This window comes from Urocitellus parryii, chromosome 3 (genome assembly GCF_045843805.1).
Source record: "Urocitellus parryii isolate mUroPar1 chromosome 3, mUroPar1.hap1, whole genome shotgun sequence".
In the NCBI taxonomy this organism is placed as follows: Eukaryota; Metazoa; Chordata; class Mammalia; order Rodentia; family Sciuridae; genus Urocitellus; species Urocitellus parryii.
This window is the reverse complement of record NC_135533.1, coordinates 212,114,893-212,135,934: the sequence shown is the minus strand read 5'-3', so window position 1 is coordinate 212,135,934 and position 21,042 is coordinate 212,114,893. Positions and strand designations below refer to the sequence as shown.

General features: G+C 38.0%; 1 protein-coding gene across 1 annotated transcript; it reads right to left on the bottom strand.

Moving 5' to 3' along the window:
* Window positions 1–2,236: 2,236 nt before the first annotated feature.
* On the bottom strand, window positions 2,237–21,006 carry LOC113177955 (uncharacterized). The gene is made up of 5 exons (XM_077796399.1): window positions 20,945–21,006; window positions 18,502–18,554; window positions 17,467–17,593; window positions 5,886–5,996; window positions 2,237–5,126 (listed from the first exon to the last, which is right to left on the bottom strand). Exons 2-5 carry the CDS (start codon window positions 18,547–18,549, stop codon window positions 3,235–3,237), a joined length of 2,178 nt encoding a protein of 725 aa, XP_077652525.1. The 5' UTR covers window positions 18,550–18,554; window positions 20,945–21,006; the 3' UTR covers window positions 2,237–3,234.
* Between the last annotated feature and the right edge of the window lie 36 nt (window positions 21,007–21,042).

The window sequence follows — 21,042 nt, the reverse complement described above, 5'->3', positions numbered from 1 at the left end:
AAGAAAAAAAGGAAATAAAAATGGGTGAAATGCTTTACAAGGTAGCCTAATAAAGATATGCAAATAACCAGTAAGCACACCAAAAAGTACCCAAAACCATGACATATCAGGAAAATGCATATTTAAAAAAAAAAAAAAACCATACCACCACACACTCTGCTGAAGAGCTAAAGTTAGAAAGTGTGGGCACAGGATGCGGAACAGCCAACACTCACATGTACTGTTGGGAACTTACTGGTGGAACCAATATTTTTGAAAATCTAAAGTATCTACCAAAACTACACTTGAAGTCTACCCTATCATTCAGTAATTGCATTCCCCACATATAGCATATACCAAGAGAAATAAGAGCAAACAACTGATGAACCAAACATTATGTTGAGTAAAAGAAGCCAAACATGTCACAGTACATGTTGTAGTTTTAACATATATTTGAAAAGTGGGAAAAAGCACACCAAATCAAGCGTAATAAGAGTCAAAATCCAATTTCCTCTGTGGAGAGATTATTGAGAAAGAGATGAATGAACTTCCTGGAATCCTGGAAATCTGTCCACCAGGATGTATACATCTATGTGTAATTACATCACGGTGTACACAGCTTGCACATTAGTGTATGTATACCTTGATAAGCAGTAAAAAGTTATTAAGGGAAATGCTATAGTTATGCTTTTAAGAGATAAAAATATAATTTTTTTAAAAAAAATTAGGTGTTAATAGACCTTCATTTTATTCATTTGTTCATATGGCATGCTGAGAATCGAACACAGTGCCTCATACATACTAGGCAAATGCTCTACCACTGAGACACAACACTACCCCTTAAAATACAATGTTTTAAAAAAGGGGAAGAGGTAGCAAAATGTACTTGAAACAGCTCACAGCATTCCTCTTCTCACATAAAGGCAGTAAAATATTCCCTGTCTGAAGGTATCAAATATACATCCTCCCCTACTAAAATAGGATGAAAACTATCCGAGGCTTGCCACAATTACAGTCAGGATAACTTCATTAACCACAGCTCTACTCACTTTTGGGACCAGGATAGGCTTGTATAGACATCAATCCCATAAGCAGAGTGAAGGATGGGACTGGACTGTGAGCATGATGACAATCCTTCTGCAAACTGGTCAACTCTAACAGGGCAGTGAAAGTGCCAGAGGAAGTGCAATGAGAAGCAAAAATGCCAAAATGGGGGGCTGGAGATGTGGCTCAATTGGTAGCGCGCTCGCCTGGCATGCGTGCGGCCCAGGTTCGATCCTCAGCACCACATACAAACAAAGCTATTGTGTCGTCCAAAAATTGAAAAATAAATATCAAATAAAGTTCTCGTTTAAAAAAAAAATGCCAAAATGGCAACACCAGAGCTTGCCAGAGAAATCTAAGTTGTGTTTGGCCAGGATATAGGAGTTAATGGAGATGGTTGTGGAGGTGCAGCCCTGAGGAAACTGAGGTCAAGCACCTAACATTCAGTTTTGAGCAAGTATGGATCAGCTCCTTCAATACTCAGAAAAATGAGCTGAAAACTGGGGCCCACAAGGTCCCTCCTAATCTGTCTACCTATATCGTGGTCCTAATAAGCAGGCAATTGTAGCTCCTCCCCTAAAGCCTTTCAAACTTCTTGCAAAGTTATTTTAGAAAACTATCACATAGAATTAGAAGTGATTAAGGGAAATGTAGTCCCCACCAAATCCAAATTAATATAACACACTTAATTAACTTAAAACATTAGATCAAAATTCCAGCCATGAGGGCTGGGGTTGTGGCTCAGTAGTCGAGTGATTACCTAACGTGTATGAGACACTGGGTTCGATTCTCAGCACCACATATAAATAAATAAAATAAAGATCCATCAACAACTTAAAAAATTTAAATTAAAAAAGATTCCAGTCATGAACAAACATAAAGAATAAAACACAAAACAGCAATCAGATGAGACTATACTCTTTCAAGGCCTTTGTACTAATTAATTTCTACTAAAAATCTTATTACACATGAAAAGCTTTTGATAGTAAACACTGATATTCTCAAAAACAGTTTGTACTCTTAGTTTAAAGGGAAGAGGGGAATTATTGGGTAGGCAACTTTCAATATCCAGACGAAGAAAAAGATGAAGGCGAAGAAGAAGAAGGCGAAGGCAAAGACGAAGGCAAAGATGACGAACAAGAAGGTGCCCAAGCTGTGAGTTCATACTTAAACAACAATTAAAAAAAAAAAGAATTTTCCTGCATGCCAAAAAAAAAAAAAAAAAAAGAATGCACTTGAGCCAGACTCAATGATATTTGCCTGCACTCCCAAACTTAGGAGGCTAAGGCAGAAGTCCAGGAGTTACAAGCCTGGACAACATAGCCAGACGCTGTCTCATGGAGAAGCATACACACACGTACAGACACAATCTCCCAAGAGTCCAAAACACTTTGTAATGGAAATAACATTTACATCTCAGCGAAAGAACTTAACCTCATACTCAAAAGTAGGTCATAAAAGCTGAAAAGGGAAACATATAACCTTAAATCTTCCTATTAGAAAACATTGGAAATCAATGACAATCTAGAAGCCCACTTTAATGAGGCACTGATCTCCTTTTCTAGTTCAAATTGTGAATTTTCTTATAGAAGTGTTGAGAGCAACAGCCAAGTCAAGATGGCGCCTGACACTTTGCCAGGAGGAGTGGTTTGAGAAGTAATGCCAGCGAGCTATTAAGAGGATGAGGATTCCTTAATGACTGACTGCAGTATCTAGATGATGTTAATTGAGTTAGGCTGTGCCTAATTATTAAGATGATGAGGATTGCTTAATGACTGCTTGATGTAACTGGATGATGTTAATTGAGATAAGCTGTCTGTATTTACTTGGGTATATATACCTCTGCTGGTCTGAATACAGTGGCTCCCGCTGTTTCAACTTTCACAAGTTGCTTGTCGCCCCGGCTACTTTGCACAGCCCTGCTGGACTGCGGCACAAGTTATGTTCAAAATCAAAAGGTTTTACCATATAGCTTACAAACACAGGGTTTCTCTCAGTTGTACTCAACAATTCAAAAGAATAAGTGATAATCTCCTACTTTCTCACATTTATACTGTCTCCACAGTATGAGACTTCACAAATTCCATTAGTTCAGAAAAAGTCTTGCAGAGGTACCCTTACTCCTTACATTTATATGTTGTCCCTTGTGTGAACTTTCAAATGGCTTCGAAAGTAGGCTGGACAAATAAAGGCTTTCCCACATTCCATACATTAATATGGTTTCTCTCCAGTATGGCTTCTCACATGTATTCCAAAGGATGAGGAAGAACTGAAAGCTCTTCCACACTCAAGACATTCAAAGGGTTTTTCTCCAGTGTGCATTCTTACATGTATAGTAAGGGACGAATAATGTCGAAATGCCTTCCCACATTTCTTACATTCATAGGGTTTTTCCTCAGTGTGGATTCTCATGTGGCTACTAAGACCTGAAGAACGAATAAAGGCTTTCCCACATTTTTTACATTCATAAGGTTTCTCTCCAGTGTGAGTTCTTCTATGTACTGTAAGAAGGGAAGAAGAAATGAAGGCTTTCCCACATTCCTTACATTCATATGGTTTCTCTCCAGTATGGCTTCTCACATGTATACCAAAGGATGAGGAAGAAAAGAAAACTCTTCCACACTCAAGACATTCAAAGGGTTTTTCTCCAGTATGCATTCTTGCATGTATAGTAAGGGATGAAGAATGTCGAAATGCTTTCCCACATTCCTTACATTCATAGGGTTTTTCCTCAGTGTGGATTCTCATATGGATACTAAGAGCTGAGAAAGAAATAAAGGCTTTCCCACATTTTTTACATTCATAAGGTTTCTCTCCAGTGTGAGTTCTTCTATGTACTGTAAGATAGGAAGAATAAATGAAGGCTTTCCCACACTCCTTACATTCATATGGTTTATCTCCTGTATGGTTTTTCACATGTCTCCCAAAGGATGAGGGAGAACTGAAAGCTCTTCCACACTCCAGACATTCAAAGGGTTTTTCTCCAGTGTGCATTCTTGTATGCATAGTAAGGGATGAAGAATGTCGAAATGCCTTCCCACATTCCTTACATTCATAGGGTTTTTCCTCAGTGTGGATTCTCATGTGACTACTAAGACCTGAAAAACGAATAAAGGCTTTCCCACATTTTTTACATTCATAAGGTTTCTCACCAGTGTGAGTTCTTCTATGTACTGTAAGAGAGGAAGAACTAATGAAGGCTTTCCCACATTCCTCACACTCATAAGGCTTTTCTCCACTGTGAGTTCTTAGGTGTTCAGTGAGGGATGAGGAATGACTATAGGCCTTCCCACACTCCTTACATTCATATTGCACCTTACCATTGTGATCCCTTACATGTGCTTTAAAGGAAGAGGGACAACTGAAGGCCTTCCCACATTCCTTACATTCATAGGGTTTCTCTTTACTTTGATTTTTCACATGTGTGTTCAGGAAAGTGGGAAGACAGAAGGCTTTTCCACATTCCAGACATTCATAAGGTTTCTCTCCAGTGTGTTTTCTCAAGTGGACACTTAAGGAGTAGGGGCAATAGTAGGCTTTCCCACATAACTTACATTTATAGGGTTTCTCTCCGGTGTGTGTCCTCACATGTACAGTGAGTTTTGAGGATTGACTAAAGGCCTTCCCACACTCTTTACATTCATAAGGCTTCTCTCCTGTGTGAATTCTTATATGTCTTTTAAGAGGAGAGGGAAATCTAAAGGCCTTCCCACATTCCTTACATTCATATGGCTTATCTCCACTATGAATTCTTTTGTGTTTGGAGAGTGATGAGGAACAACTAAAGGCCTCCCCACATTCCTTACATTCATAGGGCTTATCTCCACTGTGAATTCTTTTGTGTTCTGTGAGGTGGGAAGAACTACTGAAGGTTTTCCCACATTCCTTACATTCAGAGTTTGCCTTTTCACTATGAATTTTCATATGTGCTCTGAAAATGGAGGAACAATTGAAGGCCTTTATACATTCCTGGTTTTCATGTAAACTAGAGGAGCAGGAACCATTTCTTTTGAATCTCACTATTTTCCGTTCATTCGATATTTTTTCTCCATTGTTATCTTGAAGACCAACTAATTCCTTAGTATTAAGTAGAGACTCAAAACCTGAAACAAAAAAATAAAACAAAATAAAGTTACCTATGAGCAAAGGACTTTGAGCAGTGCAGCTGTTTCAGAACTTCATTATTAATAGGCACAAGGGTCAAAAGTAAAACAGTTCACTAAAAAATATTTCCATGAAACCATAGTATGGTAACATTACCATAGTATGGTAACACATGCTTGTAATCCCAGCTACTTGGGAGGCTGAGGTGGGAGGTTCACAAACTCAAGCAAAGCCTCAACAACTTAGACCCAGTCTCAAAATTTAAAAGGGTATGGGATATAGCTCAGTGGTAAAGCACTCCTGAGTTCCCCAGTGCTGAAAAATAAAAAATAGTTCTATGAAGAATGAACTTCATATGAATCATTGGGCTTCATATGAATCAAAATGCATTCTGCTATCATGTATAACAAATTAGAATAAATAATTTTTTTAAAAAAAGTTTATGTTAAAATTTCCCTGTTAACTTGATATTTCATAGTAGTATAGAAAATATTAAAAATTTCCATTAATAATTTTTTAAAAATTATTAGTAGAGGAAAACAGAAAGGATAAAATACACATACCAAATACAAAATTTAAAAAAGCAAATATGGAGATCTTTGCCAAGAACAAGGAAAGTATGAGAGGACAGATAAACAGTCAAAATAGTCCTCTGAGGCATCTGTGGATAATGAGCCTCCTCAGACAAAACAAACTTCTGCTTTATTTCTATTTTATTTTTTCCTCCTCCCAGACCAGTTTCTCCCAGGGATTCTTGCCTTCCTGGTGCTGCTCCATACAGATGCCCTGGATACATTCTGTCTTCACTGTCTGCAGTTCCTCCTCTTGTTCCCACTGGGAGATCAGATTGGGTGTGAGTACTGGATACCCTGCACAAGAGGAAAGGAATATCATGAGGGAAAGCAATGAAGAATCACAAATATCTTTCCATAAGATTGGGTCAAACTTTGGTCTTCTGATACTCTAAAGACAGAGAAGGATGAGTTTAACTGAAACAAAATGTCAAATCCATTGAAGAAAAACAAAAGAAAACGAAGGAGGGAGAGGAAAGAAGAAAGAAAAGAAAAATAGAGAAGACAAAAGAAAAAGCTGAGATGTGGGGGGAAAGGCAGCCTCTAATGTGAAGAACTGATCTGAATCAGACATGGTGACACAAGCCTATAATCCCAGGGTGGGATTGGGAGGCTGGAGGATCATGAAGTCAAGGCCAACCTCAGCAACTTAGCAACATCCTCTTTCAAAGCAAAGAAAAACAAAATTTTAAAGGATTGGGGATGTAGCTCTTGGTAAAGTGCCACTAGGTGTTCAATTCCCAGCACAGAAAGACAAAGAAAAAAACATTGATCTGGGCTGGGATTGTAGTTCAGTGGTAGAGCACTTGCCTAGCTTGTGCAAGGTGCTGAGAATGATCCTCAGCAAAACATAAAAATAAATAAAATAAAGGTGTAAAAAATTATAAAAAAAAAGAAAGATTGACCTAAATTCACAGTGGAACCTCAATATAATTATAAGCTGATCTGAAACAGCCAGAATATTTTTCATTTATTTTTAATATTCTTTTAGTTGTTGTTGGACACAATACCTTTATTTTATCAGGTTGAACACGGTTTCACCAAAAGTCATGTCCAAATATATCAATGAAACAGAGTAGAGAGCACAGATGCAGATCTACATAAGTTGGCCCTCTATATCTGTGAATTCAAGCAACCATGGATAGAAAATACAATAGGAAAAAATTACATCTGTATTAAACATGTATTTTTTTGTGCTTATGTCCAAATCAATACAGTACAAAAGTAATTATGAATAAGATAGGATAGACAATAAAACAGGCAGACAATTAAGAAAATGCACTCCCTCACATCAAAAAAAAAAAAAGAGAGAGAGAGAGAGAGAGACTTTAAATGAAGAGGCTATTTCACAAAACTAACCTATAGAAAACATTCCAAATATTACAGCCAACTTCTTTGCCTGGGTGGCAGGAAAAAGGAGGTAGAACCGACCTGAGTGAAGACTACAGACTCAAGGCCTAACTAATCAGAAAATCACAGACCAAACCAAGAGCCTTGGCACTATTCCAATACTTGTTTAGCATAGGTGTTGACCAATAGTATTGGCACTTTTATGAGACATGAGTAGCATAAATACTGACCAAAACCATTAATATCTTTCCAAGACCTGATTAGCACAGATATTGATGAATGCCTCATCCAGTAGCTATTTAAGTCCCTAGACTAGTACACTTAAGTGGAATCCTACTCTCAGGTTCCCCTCTCAGCCCCTGAGAGCTCTGCTTCTTTTCTTTTCAGTTATAGAAATACTACACCTTCACTCTTGCCTTCTGTGGTCTGTGGGTTTCTCTTCAAATCTGTGAATAAGAACCTGGAAAAAAAAAATGGCAGCCAGCTGCTGAGGTCTGCCATTGAGAGCTACAACACACTGCTCAGTAATACTGAAGAAGAGTCAGGTTCTGCCAGCTCTGACCCATGGAGCTCACCAGACAGGCATTTCCCTGCTGTGATGAGTTGCAATACTAAAATGGGCTCTCTCAGCTGCAGAGGCATGTAACTTATGCAGACCTACAGATCAGCAGAGTGGAGAATCTGGTTTCATTTTAAACTCCAGTTTCAATTACATAGCACTTACATTTTGTCAGGCCCACTAAACATAATCAAGAGATGATGTAAAGTATATGAGAGCTTAGGCTGTATACCAGGGAATTTTAATTAAGAGATTTTGACCATCCACAGATGTAGGTCTCTGGGAAGATACTAGTATCAAATCCCTACAGACCAAGCAAGAACTATGTAGTCAACTGATCTTTGACAAAGAATTGACAGCAACACAATAGAGAAAAGATAGCCTTTTCCACAAAATGCTGTTAGAATACTGGACATACCCACATAAACTAATGAATCTATGCCCTTCACAAACATTAATTTAAAATGGATAATAGATCTAAATGTAAAACATAAAACTAGAAAAATTGTACAAGACAAAAGGAGAAAATCTAGATGACGTTGGATTTGGCTATTACTTTTTTGATACTATATCAAAGGTATGATCGATGAGAAAAAGACTGATACAATACACCCCATTAAAATTAAAATTCCTGCTCTGTGAAAGATAATATCTAGAGAAAGAAAAGATAAGCTATGCCTACAAGAAGACATTTGCAAGAAATTTCTCTGGTAAGAGACTGTTTCACAGAGATTTATCTGATAAGAAACTGTTTTCCTGTTCTTTACACAAAGAATGCTTTAAAAATATATTTATTTCTTAGTTGCACACAATACCTTTTTTGTTTATTTATTTTTAATGTGGTTCTGGGGATCGAATCAGGGCCTCCCACATGTGAAGCGAATGCTCTACCACTGAGAAACAACCCCAGCCCAGAATGCTTTTTTTTTTTTTACATATTTTTATTACTGTATTATCACATACATAATATTGCAATTCATTTTGATACAACCATACATGCATGGAATTAATGTGCTCCATTTCAATTCCCAGTACTTCTCCTTTCCTTTCCCTCCTTCCTGCCCCCCCCATCCCATTCTCTCCTCTACTGGTCTTCCTTCTATTTACCTATTGTTTTAATTCCTGCTTTATAGATACACACAATAGTGAAAGTCACTGTGGTATATTCCTATATGTGCACTTTGCAGTCCCCTCTTTCCCTCTTCCTCTTTCCTTCCCATCTGCCCCCTACCTATCCTACCCTTTTGATTTTCATGGGCTCCCTCTGCCTGTTTCCCTCTTATTTTGCTCAAGGTTCCAAACACAAGAGAAAACACTGGACCCTTGGTTTTCAGAATATGGGTTATTTCACCTAACATGATATTTTCCATTTCCATCCATTTACCAGCAAATGCCATAACTTCATTCTTCTTTATGGCAGAATAAAAACCCATGTGTCAAATGCTGCTGCCTCTGATTCTACTGTTGCGAGCCTGAGGTCACTGGGCTCCTGCAGAAGCCAATGCTGTGCTTGGAGGTCTCTTTTCTGGAAACTGCCTGGTTACCCCTGACTCGATTCTGATGCTACCTCCATGGTTGCTGCCACTGAACCAGAAGTCTCCTGTTACTCAACTCCCACCTGCACCACTACCGCCATTGCTGTTGCCTCTGATTTCCCTACTGCTAGACTGAGATCACCTGGAGGTGTTCTTTCTGTGTGCTGCTGCCACAGAAAAAACTATGAATGCAACTGAAGCCCACATTGCTGCTGACCCCTGGAGATCACCTGGTGACGCCGCCCCACAGCTGCAGTTGTAACTGCCAATGCAGCCGCCACTACTGCTGCTACCACGGCCTAGAGGACTGCTGCAGGGGAGATTCCAGGTTTGGTTGCATGTGGCTGCACCCATTTTGGGATACCAGCCAGGGCCTGGGACCTGGCTGCCAGCAGGTTTACCACCACAAGGCCTTCTGTCTGGGGACTCCAATCAGGACCTGCAGGTCCAGTGTTGGGGTACTTGTGGGGTTGGAGGACCCTGGGGTCTTCCTGCTAAGAGTGCTAGTGGCCTGGGTATTGCTGCTGAATCTCCTGCTTTTGCTCCTTTGCATGAGTGTATTCTTGGTGGTCTCTCTGCAAGTAGGAGCAGCACTGAGATCTTGGGACTACAAATGGCAGAGCCTGAGGTATTTGAAACCCAGATTTGTAGGCTAGAGACTAGGTTTGCAAGGGCTGATCTGAACTTGGTGATCCCGAGAGACGTCAGAGTCAGAGCTGAGAAACTGTTGAACACTGACAGAGACAGTTCAACTTTCCAAAAAGATTTACTTTATTTTTTATTCACTAATCTCTCTACCATATTTGGAACAGGATGCTTTTTATGCTATTTTCTTTCCAACTTCTCTCCAATCAACAGCCAATCTCTTTTGGCTCCTCTTCCACTCTTCCTGTGAATTTTTCCTTCTAGTTTCTCTCTTCCTCCCTCACAAATATTACATACTACACTACTCTGTTCTCTCATCCACCCTTTGAAATTGTAAACCATTTTAACAAAATTTCTCTTTATACTATAGATAGTTATTAAATTCATCATTTTGGTTTAATGCGAGAAAGCAGTAGTTGCCTTAGTGAGAGCTATTGGGTTTAAGGCTACATATTATATGCTGAGTAATATTGATATTGGTCTCACCATTAAAGGTGAGGGTCTGGAAACCTTCAGACACCTAGACAGTATAAGTCTACAGGGTAGATTTTATGCTGTCTTAGATCCATATTTCTAGATGGGAAAACACACTAACAACATGAAAAAAACAAGGAAATAAAGAGCCCCAAACAAACCAAGATGCTTCAACAACAGAAGCCGCTGATAACACAGTAAAAAAAATGTCCAAGAAGGAGTTCAGATTGCATATAGTTAAATTGATATGTGAAATAAAGGGCAGTATAAGGAGTGAAATCAAAGAACATACAGGAAGTGAAGAACTATTTCAATAAAGAGTTAGAGATCATGAAAAAAAAAAAGCAGAAATCCTTAAAATGAAAGAATCAGTAAACCAAATTATAAATTCAATAAAAAGCATCACCAACAGAGTAGATCACTTGGAAGACAGAACCTCAGACAATGAAGAAAAAATATATAATCTTAAAAGTAGAGGTGCCCATGAAGAGAAGATGGTAAGAAACCATGAACAGAACATCCAAGAATTATGGGATAACATGAAAAGACCAGATTTAAGAATCATTAAAATAGATGAAGGAGCAGAGATACAAACCAAAGGAATGCATAAGTTTTAAATGATATAATAGTAAACAATTGCCCAATGTAAAGAATGGAACGGAAAAATCAAATACAAGAGGGTTGTAGGACCCCCAAATGTACAAAATTACAGCAGACCCACACCAAGACACATTATGCTAGAATGACTAACATAGAGAATAAAGATAAAATCTTAAAGGCATGAGAGAAAAAAATCAAATTACATATAGAGGGAAACCAATTCAGATCTCAACTGATTTTTCAGCCCAGAACCTCAAAGCTAGGAGGCCCTGGAATAATATATTTCAAGCTCTGAAAGAAAATGGATGCCAACCAATAATTTTATATCCAACAAAATTAAGTTTCAGATTTGAAGATGAAATTAACACATTCCACAATAAACAAAAAATTAAAAGAATTCACCATTAGAAAGTCTATATTACAGTCTATATTATTTCTCAACAAAATATTCCATGAGGAATACCAGTAAAGGGAGGATTTACACTAAAACAACACTCAACCAAATGAGAATCTAAGACAAATCAAAAACCAGAAAAAAAATCAAAATAATAGGGAATACAAAATCATATCACAATAATAATCTTGAATGTTAATGGTCTAAACTCATCGATCAAAAGACACAGACTGGCAAATTTTATTAAAAAGCAAGATGGAACAATCTGCTGTCTTCAAGAGACTCAACTCATGAGCAAAGACATCCACAGGCTGAAGGTGAAAGGATGGGGAAAACCTTATCACTCAAATGGATTGTATAAACAAGCAGAGGTTTCCATTCTCATTTCAGATAAGTAGACATGAAACGAAAGTTAATCAGAAGAGATTATATATACTTCCCTTAAGAGGACATTTCATACCTCTTAAGGAAAGCATATACAAGAAGGGTATAACAATTACAAATATTCATGCCCCAAACAATGGAGCATCTATGTACATCATACAAATGCTTCTCAATTTCAAGAGTCAAATAGACCACAATACAGTAATACTGGGTGACCTTAACATACCTCTCTCACTATGGGACAGATGTTCCAAAACAAAAACTAAATAAGGAAACTATAGAACTAAATAACACAATCAATAATTTAGACTTAACAGACATATATAGAATATTTCATCCATCAACAAGCAAATATACTTTCTTCTCAGCAGCATTCTCTAAAACAGACAATAGCTTATGGCACAAAGCAAATCTTAGTAAATACAAAAAAACAGAGATAATATCTTGCATTCTATGAGACCACATGGAATGAAACTAGAAATCAACAATAAAATAAAAATAGAAGTAACAAATGGAGACTAAATAATACACAATTGAATGATGATGTATAGTAGAAGAAATCAAGAATGAAATAAAAAATTCTTAGAGGTAAATGAGAACACTGATAATCATATCAAAATCTCTGTGACACTATGAAGACAGTACTCAGAAAAAAGTTTACTGCATTGAGCGCATTCATTAAAAGAATAAAAAGTCAACAAATAAATCACCTAACACTACATCTCAAAGCCCTAGGAAAAGAAAAACAAATCAACACCAAAAGCAGAAGATAGGAAATAATTAAAATCAGAGCTGAAATTAATAAAATTGAAACAATTGGAAAAACTGACAAAACATAAAGTTGGTTCTTTGAAAAAATTAAAAAATAGATAAACCCCTGGCCATGCTAACAAAGAGAAAACTGCAAATTACATACAAGACGAAGAAAAAAATATCACAATGGAAACATCTGAAATACAGAAGATAATTACAAACTATTTTGAGAATTTATAATCTAATAAAATAGAAGATATTAAAGATATCAACAAACTTCTAACGATATGTGACCTACCCAAACTGAATGATGAGGTCATACATGCTTTAAATAGATCAATTTTCAAGTAATAAAATAGAAAACACCATTAAAAACCTACTAACCAAGAAAAGCCCAGACCAGATGGACTCTCAGCTGAGTTCTACAAGACTTTCAAAGAAGAATAAATACTAATACTCTTCAAAGTATTCCATGAAATAGATAAAGAGGGAACCCTTCCAAACTCATTCTATGAGGCCAATATCACCCTGACACCAAAACCAGACAAAGACACATCAAGGAAAGAAAACTTCAGACCAATATCCCTGATGAACATAGATGCAAAAGTTCTCAATAAAATTCTGGCAAATCATATTCAAAAACATATTTAAAAGATATTGCACCACGATCAAGTGGGATTCATCTGAGAGATGCAAGGTTTGTTCCATATACAGAAATCAATAAATGTAATTCATTATATTAATATACTTAACAACAAGAATCATATGATCATCTCAATAGATGCAGAAAAAGCATTTGACAAAATACAGCACACTTTCATGCTCAAAACACTAGAAAAACTAGAGATAGTAGGAACATATGTCAACATTGTAAAAGCTATATATGCTAGACCTGAGGCCAGCATCATTCTAAATGCAGAAAAATTGAAAGCATTCCCACTAAAAACTGGAGCAAGACAAGGATGTCCTCTTTCACCACTTCTATTCAACATCATCCTTGAAACTCTAGCCAGAACAATTAGATAAAAGAAAGAAATTAAAGCAATACAAATAAAGAAGAACTATCACTATTTGTTGATGACATGATTCTATATCTAGAAGATCAAAGAAATTTACTAGAAAAATTCTAGAATAAATGAATTCAGAAAAGCAGCAGGATATAAAATCAACACCCATAAGTCATACACATTCCTATACATCATCAAGGAATCCACTGAAAGAGAAATTCGCAAAACTAACCTATTCACAATAGCCCCCCCCAAAAAACTGGGAATCAATCTAACAAAAAGACCTCTACCATGAAAACCATAGAACACTAAAGAAAGAAATTGAAGAAAATTTCAGCAGATGAAAAGATCTCCCATGCTCGTAGACAGGCAGAATTAATATTGTCAAAATGGCCTTACTACCAAAAGCATTATTCAGATTCAATGCAGTACCTATTAAAATCCCAATGACAGGGGCTGGGGATGTGGCTCAAGCGGTAGCGCGCTCGCCTGGCATGCGTGCGGCCCGGGTTCAATCCTCAGCACCACATACAAGCGAAGATGTTGTGTCCGCCAAATACTAAAAAATAAATATTAAAATTCTCTCTCAAAAAAAAAAAAATCCCAATGACATTCTTCATAGAAATATAAAAAGCAATCATGAAATTTATTTGGAAAAATAAGAGACCCAGAATAGCTAAAGCAATCATTAGGAAGAAAAGTGAAGCAGGTGGCATCACAATACCAGATCTTAAACTATACTACACAGCTATAGTAACAAAAAACAGCAGATTGATACAAGTCTATTTTGGCACCAAAATAGACTTGTATCAACCAATGATACAGAATAGAGGACACAGAGAGAGACAAACCCACATAAATACAGTTATCTCCTGCTAAACAAGAATGCCAAAAACAATCACTGGAGAAAAGATAGCCTATTCAACAAATGGTACAGCAAACACTGGAAATCCTTATATAGCAAAATGAAATTAAACCTCTATCTCTCACATTGCACAAAAAATCAACTCAAAGTAGATTAAAAAAACTTAGACACTAGAACAGAGACCCTATGCCTAATAGAAAAAAAAAATAGGCCCAAATATTCACCACATTGGATTAGGATATAACTTCCTTAAATGCAAGAAGCAAAGTCAAAATAATCAATAAATGGGATGGATTCAAATTTAAAAGCTTCTTCTCTCAAAGGAAACAATCAACAATGTGAAGAGAGAGCCTACAGATTGGGAGAAAATCTTTACCACATGCAACTCCAATAAAGCATTAATCTCTACAATATATAAAGAACTAAAAAACTTGACACCAAAAAAACAAATAACCCAATGAATAAATGGGCTAAGGAATTAAATAGACACTTCACAGAAGAAGAAATACAATCAATCAACAATTTGCATTTCTCCTTTTTTTATAACAAATAATCTTTTTTTAATATATTTATTTATTTTTATGTGGTGCTGAGGATCCAAACCAGGGCCTCACACGTGATAGGTGAGCTCTCTACCACTGAACCACAATCCTAGCCCACATTTCTTCTTTTGAAAAATCTGTTTAGTCCCTTTTGCCCATTTCTTGACTAGGTTATTTGGTTTTTGTTTGCTTTGGGTTTTTTGTTTGTTTGTTTTGTTCTACTGTTGAATTTTTTTGTTCCTTGTATATTCTGGATGTTAATCCCTGTCAGAGGAGTAGGTGGAAAAGATTTACTCTCATCCTCAAGGATGTCTCTTCGCACTTAATCATTTCTTTCACTGCATTATACAAAGAAATCTTAAAGATCAATAATGAGAACCAAAAAATACCATAAAAATATAGCCAAAGACCTAAACAAACACTTAAACAAATACAGACAAATGACAAGTAAAAAAGTAAAAGTATGCTCCACATCCAAAAATCACCCCGGAAAAACAAAACAGTGACACACCTCTACACGCCGTATTGAACAGCCAAAATCCAGAAAATTGACAATACCAAATATTGGCAAAAATGTAGAGAAACAGGAACTTTCATTCATTCTTGCTGGGAATGCAAAATGGAACAGCTACTTACGAATACAATCTGGTGGTTTCTTATAAAATTAAAAATACGCTTACCATGGGGCTGGGGCTAGCGCTCGCATAGCACATGTGAGACGCTGGGTTCAATACTTGGTACCACATAAAAATAAATAAATAAAGATATTGTGTCCATCTAAAAAAAATATATATTAAAAAAAAAACTCTTCTTACCATATGATTCAGCAATTAAATTGTGTCCCTTGGCATTCATCCAAGCAGTCAAAACTGCACAAAAAAGGCTACACGTTTATGAGAGCATAATTCATACTTGTCAAAACCTGAAAGCATCCAAGATGCCCTTTAGTAAACGGGATGATAAATAAACTGTGGCACATTTATACTACATATTATTCAACAGTAAAAGAAAAATCATAAAAAGACATGAACGAAACATTACCGAGTGAAATAGGCCAATCTGAACAAGCTACTACTATATAAATTCCAACTTTATGACATTTCACAAAAGATAAAAAATATACAGATAATATAAAGACCAGTGGCTGCCAAAGGGTTAAGACAGAGTAAGGGATTAAAAAGGGAGAGCACAGAAAATTTTTAGGGGAATAAAACTACTCTATGTATTACTATGATGGTACATATCATTGTACATTTGCCCAAAGCCATGCAATGTACAACACCACAAATGAACCTTAATATAGGCTATGGACTCTAGTTAATGATGAAGATGTGTCAATGTACGTTCATCATTTGTAAATTAAACATGGACCATTCTGGTGTAAGATGTTCATACTGAAAGGCACGGTCTGTGTTGTGAGGACAGTAGTTGTTAGAAATCTCTCTATCTTCCAGTTAATTTTGCTTAGAAACTGAAACTGCTCTAAAAATTAAAGCCTGTTACTCTGGGGCATGGTGGTGCACATGTATAACGCCAGCTATTCAGGAGGCTGAGGCAGGAAGATCCCAAATTTCAAACCAACTTGGGCAACTAAGCAAAACCTTTTCACAAAATAAAAAAGAGCCGGGGATTTCGTTCAGTGGAAGAGAGCCCCTGGGTTAAATTCTCAGTACCACATAAACACACACATACATACATACATACATATGGGCATACGTACAAATGTACATACACACGTACACTTTTTAAAAGACTATTTTGAAAACGTTCACCCATATTCAGAATGTTGCCTTATATGGAAACAAGGTCTTTGTCAATATAGTAAAGTTAAGATGAGGTTATTCTGGATTAAGATGGACCCTAAATCTAATGACTGATGTCCCTATATGGACAGAGATTAGACACAGGTAAACAGGGAAGGTAATGGTGGAGGCAGAGACTGTAGTCATACATCTATAAACAAAAAGGACAGCCAGCAACCACCAGAAGCTAGAGACAGGAAGGGACTTTTTCCTTAGAGCCTTTAGAAAGAATATAGCTCTGCTGATACCTGGTTTCACACTCCCAGATGCCAGAAACATGAAAGAATAAAAATTTCTATACTTTTTACCCACTAGTTTATGATACTTGATCATAGAGAGCCTAAGAAACCAATATAATCTACCCCAAAGACTCATCTCTAAATCATCCAAAAAGCACAAATTCTCTAATAGGTACTTTCTAATGCCCTCTTATTAAGCCGCCCCTCAACTCCCCATGGGTATGTTCTCCCATGACTGCAAACTAAACCCCGCTTGTTTAACTTACAGGTGTGCTCCTGGTGCTCTCTGGGTAAAGGGCCTTCACAGCAGTAGAATCTTCAAAGGTCTCAAATCACAAACTCTCCCTGTGCTCCAGAGAAGCCCCTCAATCCCCACACATTCAACACTTAATAAGCCTCAAGGCTTTCAACCACAAAAAGAAAAAAAAAAAACAAGTTTAATATGCCCGTGTTCATTTTCATGAAGAAGCCTCCAGATCGTAAGCACCCTGTGGTCAGTGACCACGTTTGTCTTATTTACCAAGTACTCCCACTCCTCAGCACAGATCCTGGAAAAAGGTCAACTAGCAGATAAAATTGTTTTCTAAACCACTACATGGACAACATTGCTAATCTTACCTAGTGAGACCAGGTTCTGGAAGGTTTCCAGCATCACATCTCTGTAGAGTCTCCTCTGAGCATGATCCAGCAAAGCCCACTCCTGCTGGGTAAAGTCCACAGCCACATCCTCAAAGGTCACTGAGTCCTAAAAGATGCCACAAACTCTGTTCACTGTGTGCGAGATGATGCGTAAGGCTGACAGCACTGGGGACCTGAGAATCAATTCAGGGGAGGTTCAGAAGATTCGGTGGTCTCCCCAAGTCTATGGCAGAACTCTGTCAGCATATCTCTTTTCCCTAAATAATCAATTTAACCTTCAGTACCTCTCAACTTCAAGGTTAGTGGAGAGGGTTGAGGAGTCAAGGATACCTTAGTTTTTCTGGACCAGCAGTCATCCTGAGGCTATCTGTCCTGGTCATCAGTCATCATACAAAGCTACTCTTATCACTCCAGACATTTGAAGGGTTTTAGGAACTCTATGCCAGGATATGGGACCAAGACCACATATTGTACAATATCATATTATTCCTTATTCAGAAAATCTTCCTTATTCAAGAATAACTTCACCTGCTACTTTATTCCTATTAAGGCATTGAGCACAACATCAAACTCAGGTTTAAATCTTGATGAGGTTTTAATGAATGAAAAAACAGAGAGTAAATGGGAACTTTTCCTTTTTCCCCCCTCACAATCCTGAGAGGCCCAAGAGCCTGCACATCTTTCAACTCAGGCCCACAGCTGGCTCGGTTTCATAGTATTGTGGCCTGGGCTCACCAAACTATAGCACATGCACTTACTCTAGCCTATCACCTACTTATGTAAGTAAAGTTTTATTGCAATACAATAAAACATTTGTTTATGTTCCTCTGTGAATATTTTTGGTATTAAAATGACAATTTCCTTGTAATAGAAATTCTATGACCTTCAAAACCTAAAATACTTACAATGTGATCCAAAAAAAAAGAAGCAGACTGCTAACCTGTGCTCTAAAATAGCAGCAGGATAGCAAATGAAACAGAAATATTCTTTTAGAGCATTATACCTTTTACTTACCTGCATCATACTTTTCTGTAACCCAACACTTATTCTTTCTTCCTCCATGTCACCTTCATAAAGAAAAGTAAGACACTGAGAAGTTATAGGTAAGACAGAAGCTGACATGGGAATCCAAACCTCCAGAGAATTCCCATACTCATGAGCCTGGATATTATAGCACATCCATTACCAGTGACAACTCAAAACACATACCATGACTCCTAAGTAAATATAAAAAGAACTTGTGTGAAACTGGAACAATCCTTTCTCCCCTAGAGATACAAAAAACACACTTACCCTTGTCAATGATACAAAAGAGGTTAATAGTAACATTTTATTAGTAAATTAACTCAAGTCTTAAGAACATCTGGCTGTCCATTTCCCCATGACAACAAAAGCATTAAATGTATCAAGTGGTGCCTTCAACCCTAAGAATATATATTCCCTGACTCATATCTAAGAAAGCACTAATTTACTTAAACACTAGGCTTCTTGGGGCTCCTTGACCAACATTTTTACTTGTTTACCATTTTACAGGATAATAGGCATTACTACAAAGCCCTGAACACTGCTGTCATCACAAGCCCACCCAATGGGCTCCACAAAACCTAGTTTCTGAGAAAGAGAATCAACCTATTTGTTATGGTTTGAATCTGGGATGTCTTTCAAAGCCTCCTGTGTTGAAGGCTTGGTCTCCAGTGCTGCAGTGTTCAGAGTTTGGGCTTGGGGGAAGCGACTGGTTTATAAGGGGTCTGACTTCATCAGTGGATTAATCCATTTTATGGATTAAGATTAATCCATTTTATGGATTAAGAGTTTGAATGGACTGCTGGGAGGTAACAGGAACTACAAGACGTAGAATCTAGAAGAGATGAGAAAGAGGAAAGTGAACAAGTAGTGAAGGTGGTGGTGGTGTGGGTGGTGATGGTAGTGGTAGAAGAGGGGGAGGAGGAAGAAGAAAATTTCATTGTACCCAGTCATTAAAAGAATCATATTTAAAACATGCACAAGGAAACAGAAGTTGCAAATTGTTTTACAGAAAGTTTCACAAAATAAGTAGGAAATTCATAATTCCAGTGTAGAGAGGGAAGATAATTATCTACTTCCAACACCAGAAGGGTACAACTAAAAAATATGCCAGATCACATACAAAGTACAAATAATACTGGTAACAGTTGAAAAATGAACAATAAGTATAAATCACAATTTAAGTTCATTTCATCCTAGGAATGACGGATGCTTAAAAACTGAATCAGTAAAAAATGAAAAAAAGAATAAAACTGAATCACTGAGACTCAGTGGTACAGTGCTTTACTAGCGTTGAGTCTTGGATTCAATCCCAGCACCAGAAGAATGAAATAAACAAAAATTAAATCACTGATTAATGAAATTCACAGTATTCATAGAAAGGTTATTTGACATATTCCCTTAGACACAAAGACATGACTAATCTATTTCAGTGTACATTGCTAAGGCCATTAGAAAGGATTAGATTTTATATGTTAAAAAATGCAAACATTCTATTTTATAGTGAAATACTGATTAATTTTCTCTGAAATCAGGGACAAGGCAAGAATGAAAATTATATGCTAATCTCCATTCAGCTGGGAGTCCTGGTAAGTGCAGTAATTAGAAACAAAAAAAAAATAGAAAACACAAAGATTGGGAGAAAAAAAATTCGAACTGGCACATTTTCTGTGCAAAATTGAAAGAATCTATAAATAAGTGACTGAGATTTTTTTTTTCTTTCTCCCTGCATTTGCAGTACTAGGGGTTGAAGCCAGGGGCACTCTACCACTGAAGTACACCCCCAGTCCTTCTAATTTTTTGTGTAGAGATAGGGCCTGCCTAAATTGCTCAGGCTGCCCTTGAACTTGGGATCAAGTTCTACCTCAGCCCCCAGTAGCTGGGATTACAGGCGTACACCACCGCGCAGGGCTAAAATGTATCACTTTATTAAGGATGAAATGCACTTGCCCAGGAGGCGGGTTAACAGTATTTTAAAATCAGCTCCCTCTTGTGTATCTGAATGCAATGTGTCCAACAGGCCCCAGGCCCCCGGGGAACTCTCAGACCCGCGCTCGGCAGTGCGCGAGACCCAGGGGCAGCGGGACGAGCTCACCCCACGCCGGGTGTGTGCAGACCAGCAGACCCGCACAGGCTCCGGACCCGGGCCCCGACGCAGGCGAGGCCTCTGCTCTCCGCAGGGAGAGGCCGCGGGGCTCCCCAGCTCAGGCCTGCAGGAGACGCGCCCGCCGCTGGCGCAGCCCGGAGTCCCCGATGCGGTCACCGGGACGAGCGCGGCGCCGGCGGAGCCGACAGGACTCTGGGCCGCGCGGGTGAAGGGGACCCGGGATGGCGGACGAGCGGAAGCCAGCCTTCCGCCTCCCGCGGGGCCAGGACGGATAGGATGCGGCGGCGGAAGAGAGGAAGTCAGCCTTCCGCCTCCCGCGGACCATACCTGGATGGCGCCGGGCTGGGACGGATAGGATGCGCACTGAGGGAAGAATATATCTCACACTAGGGCTGCAGCGTAAAGTGTCATGGCGGCCTCAAGCA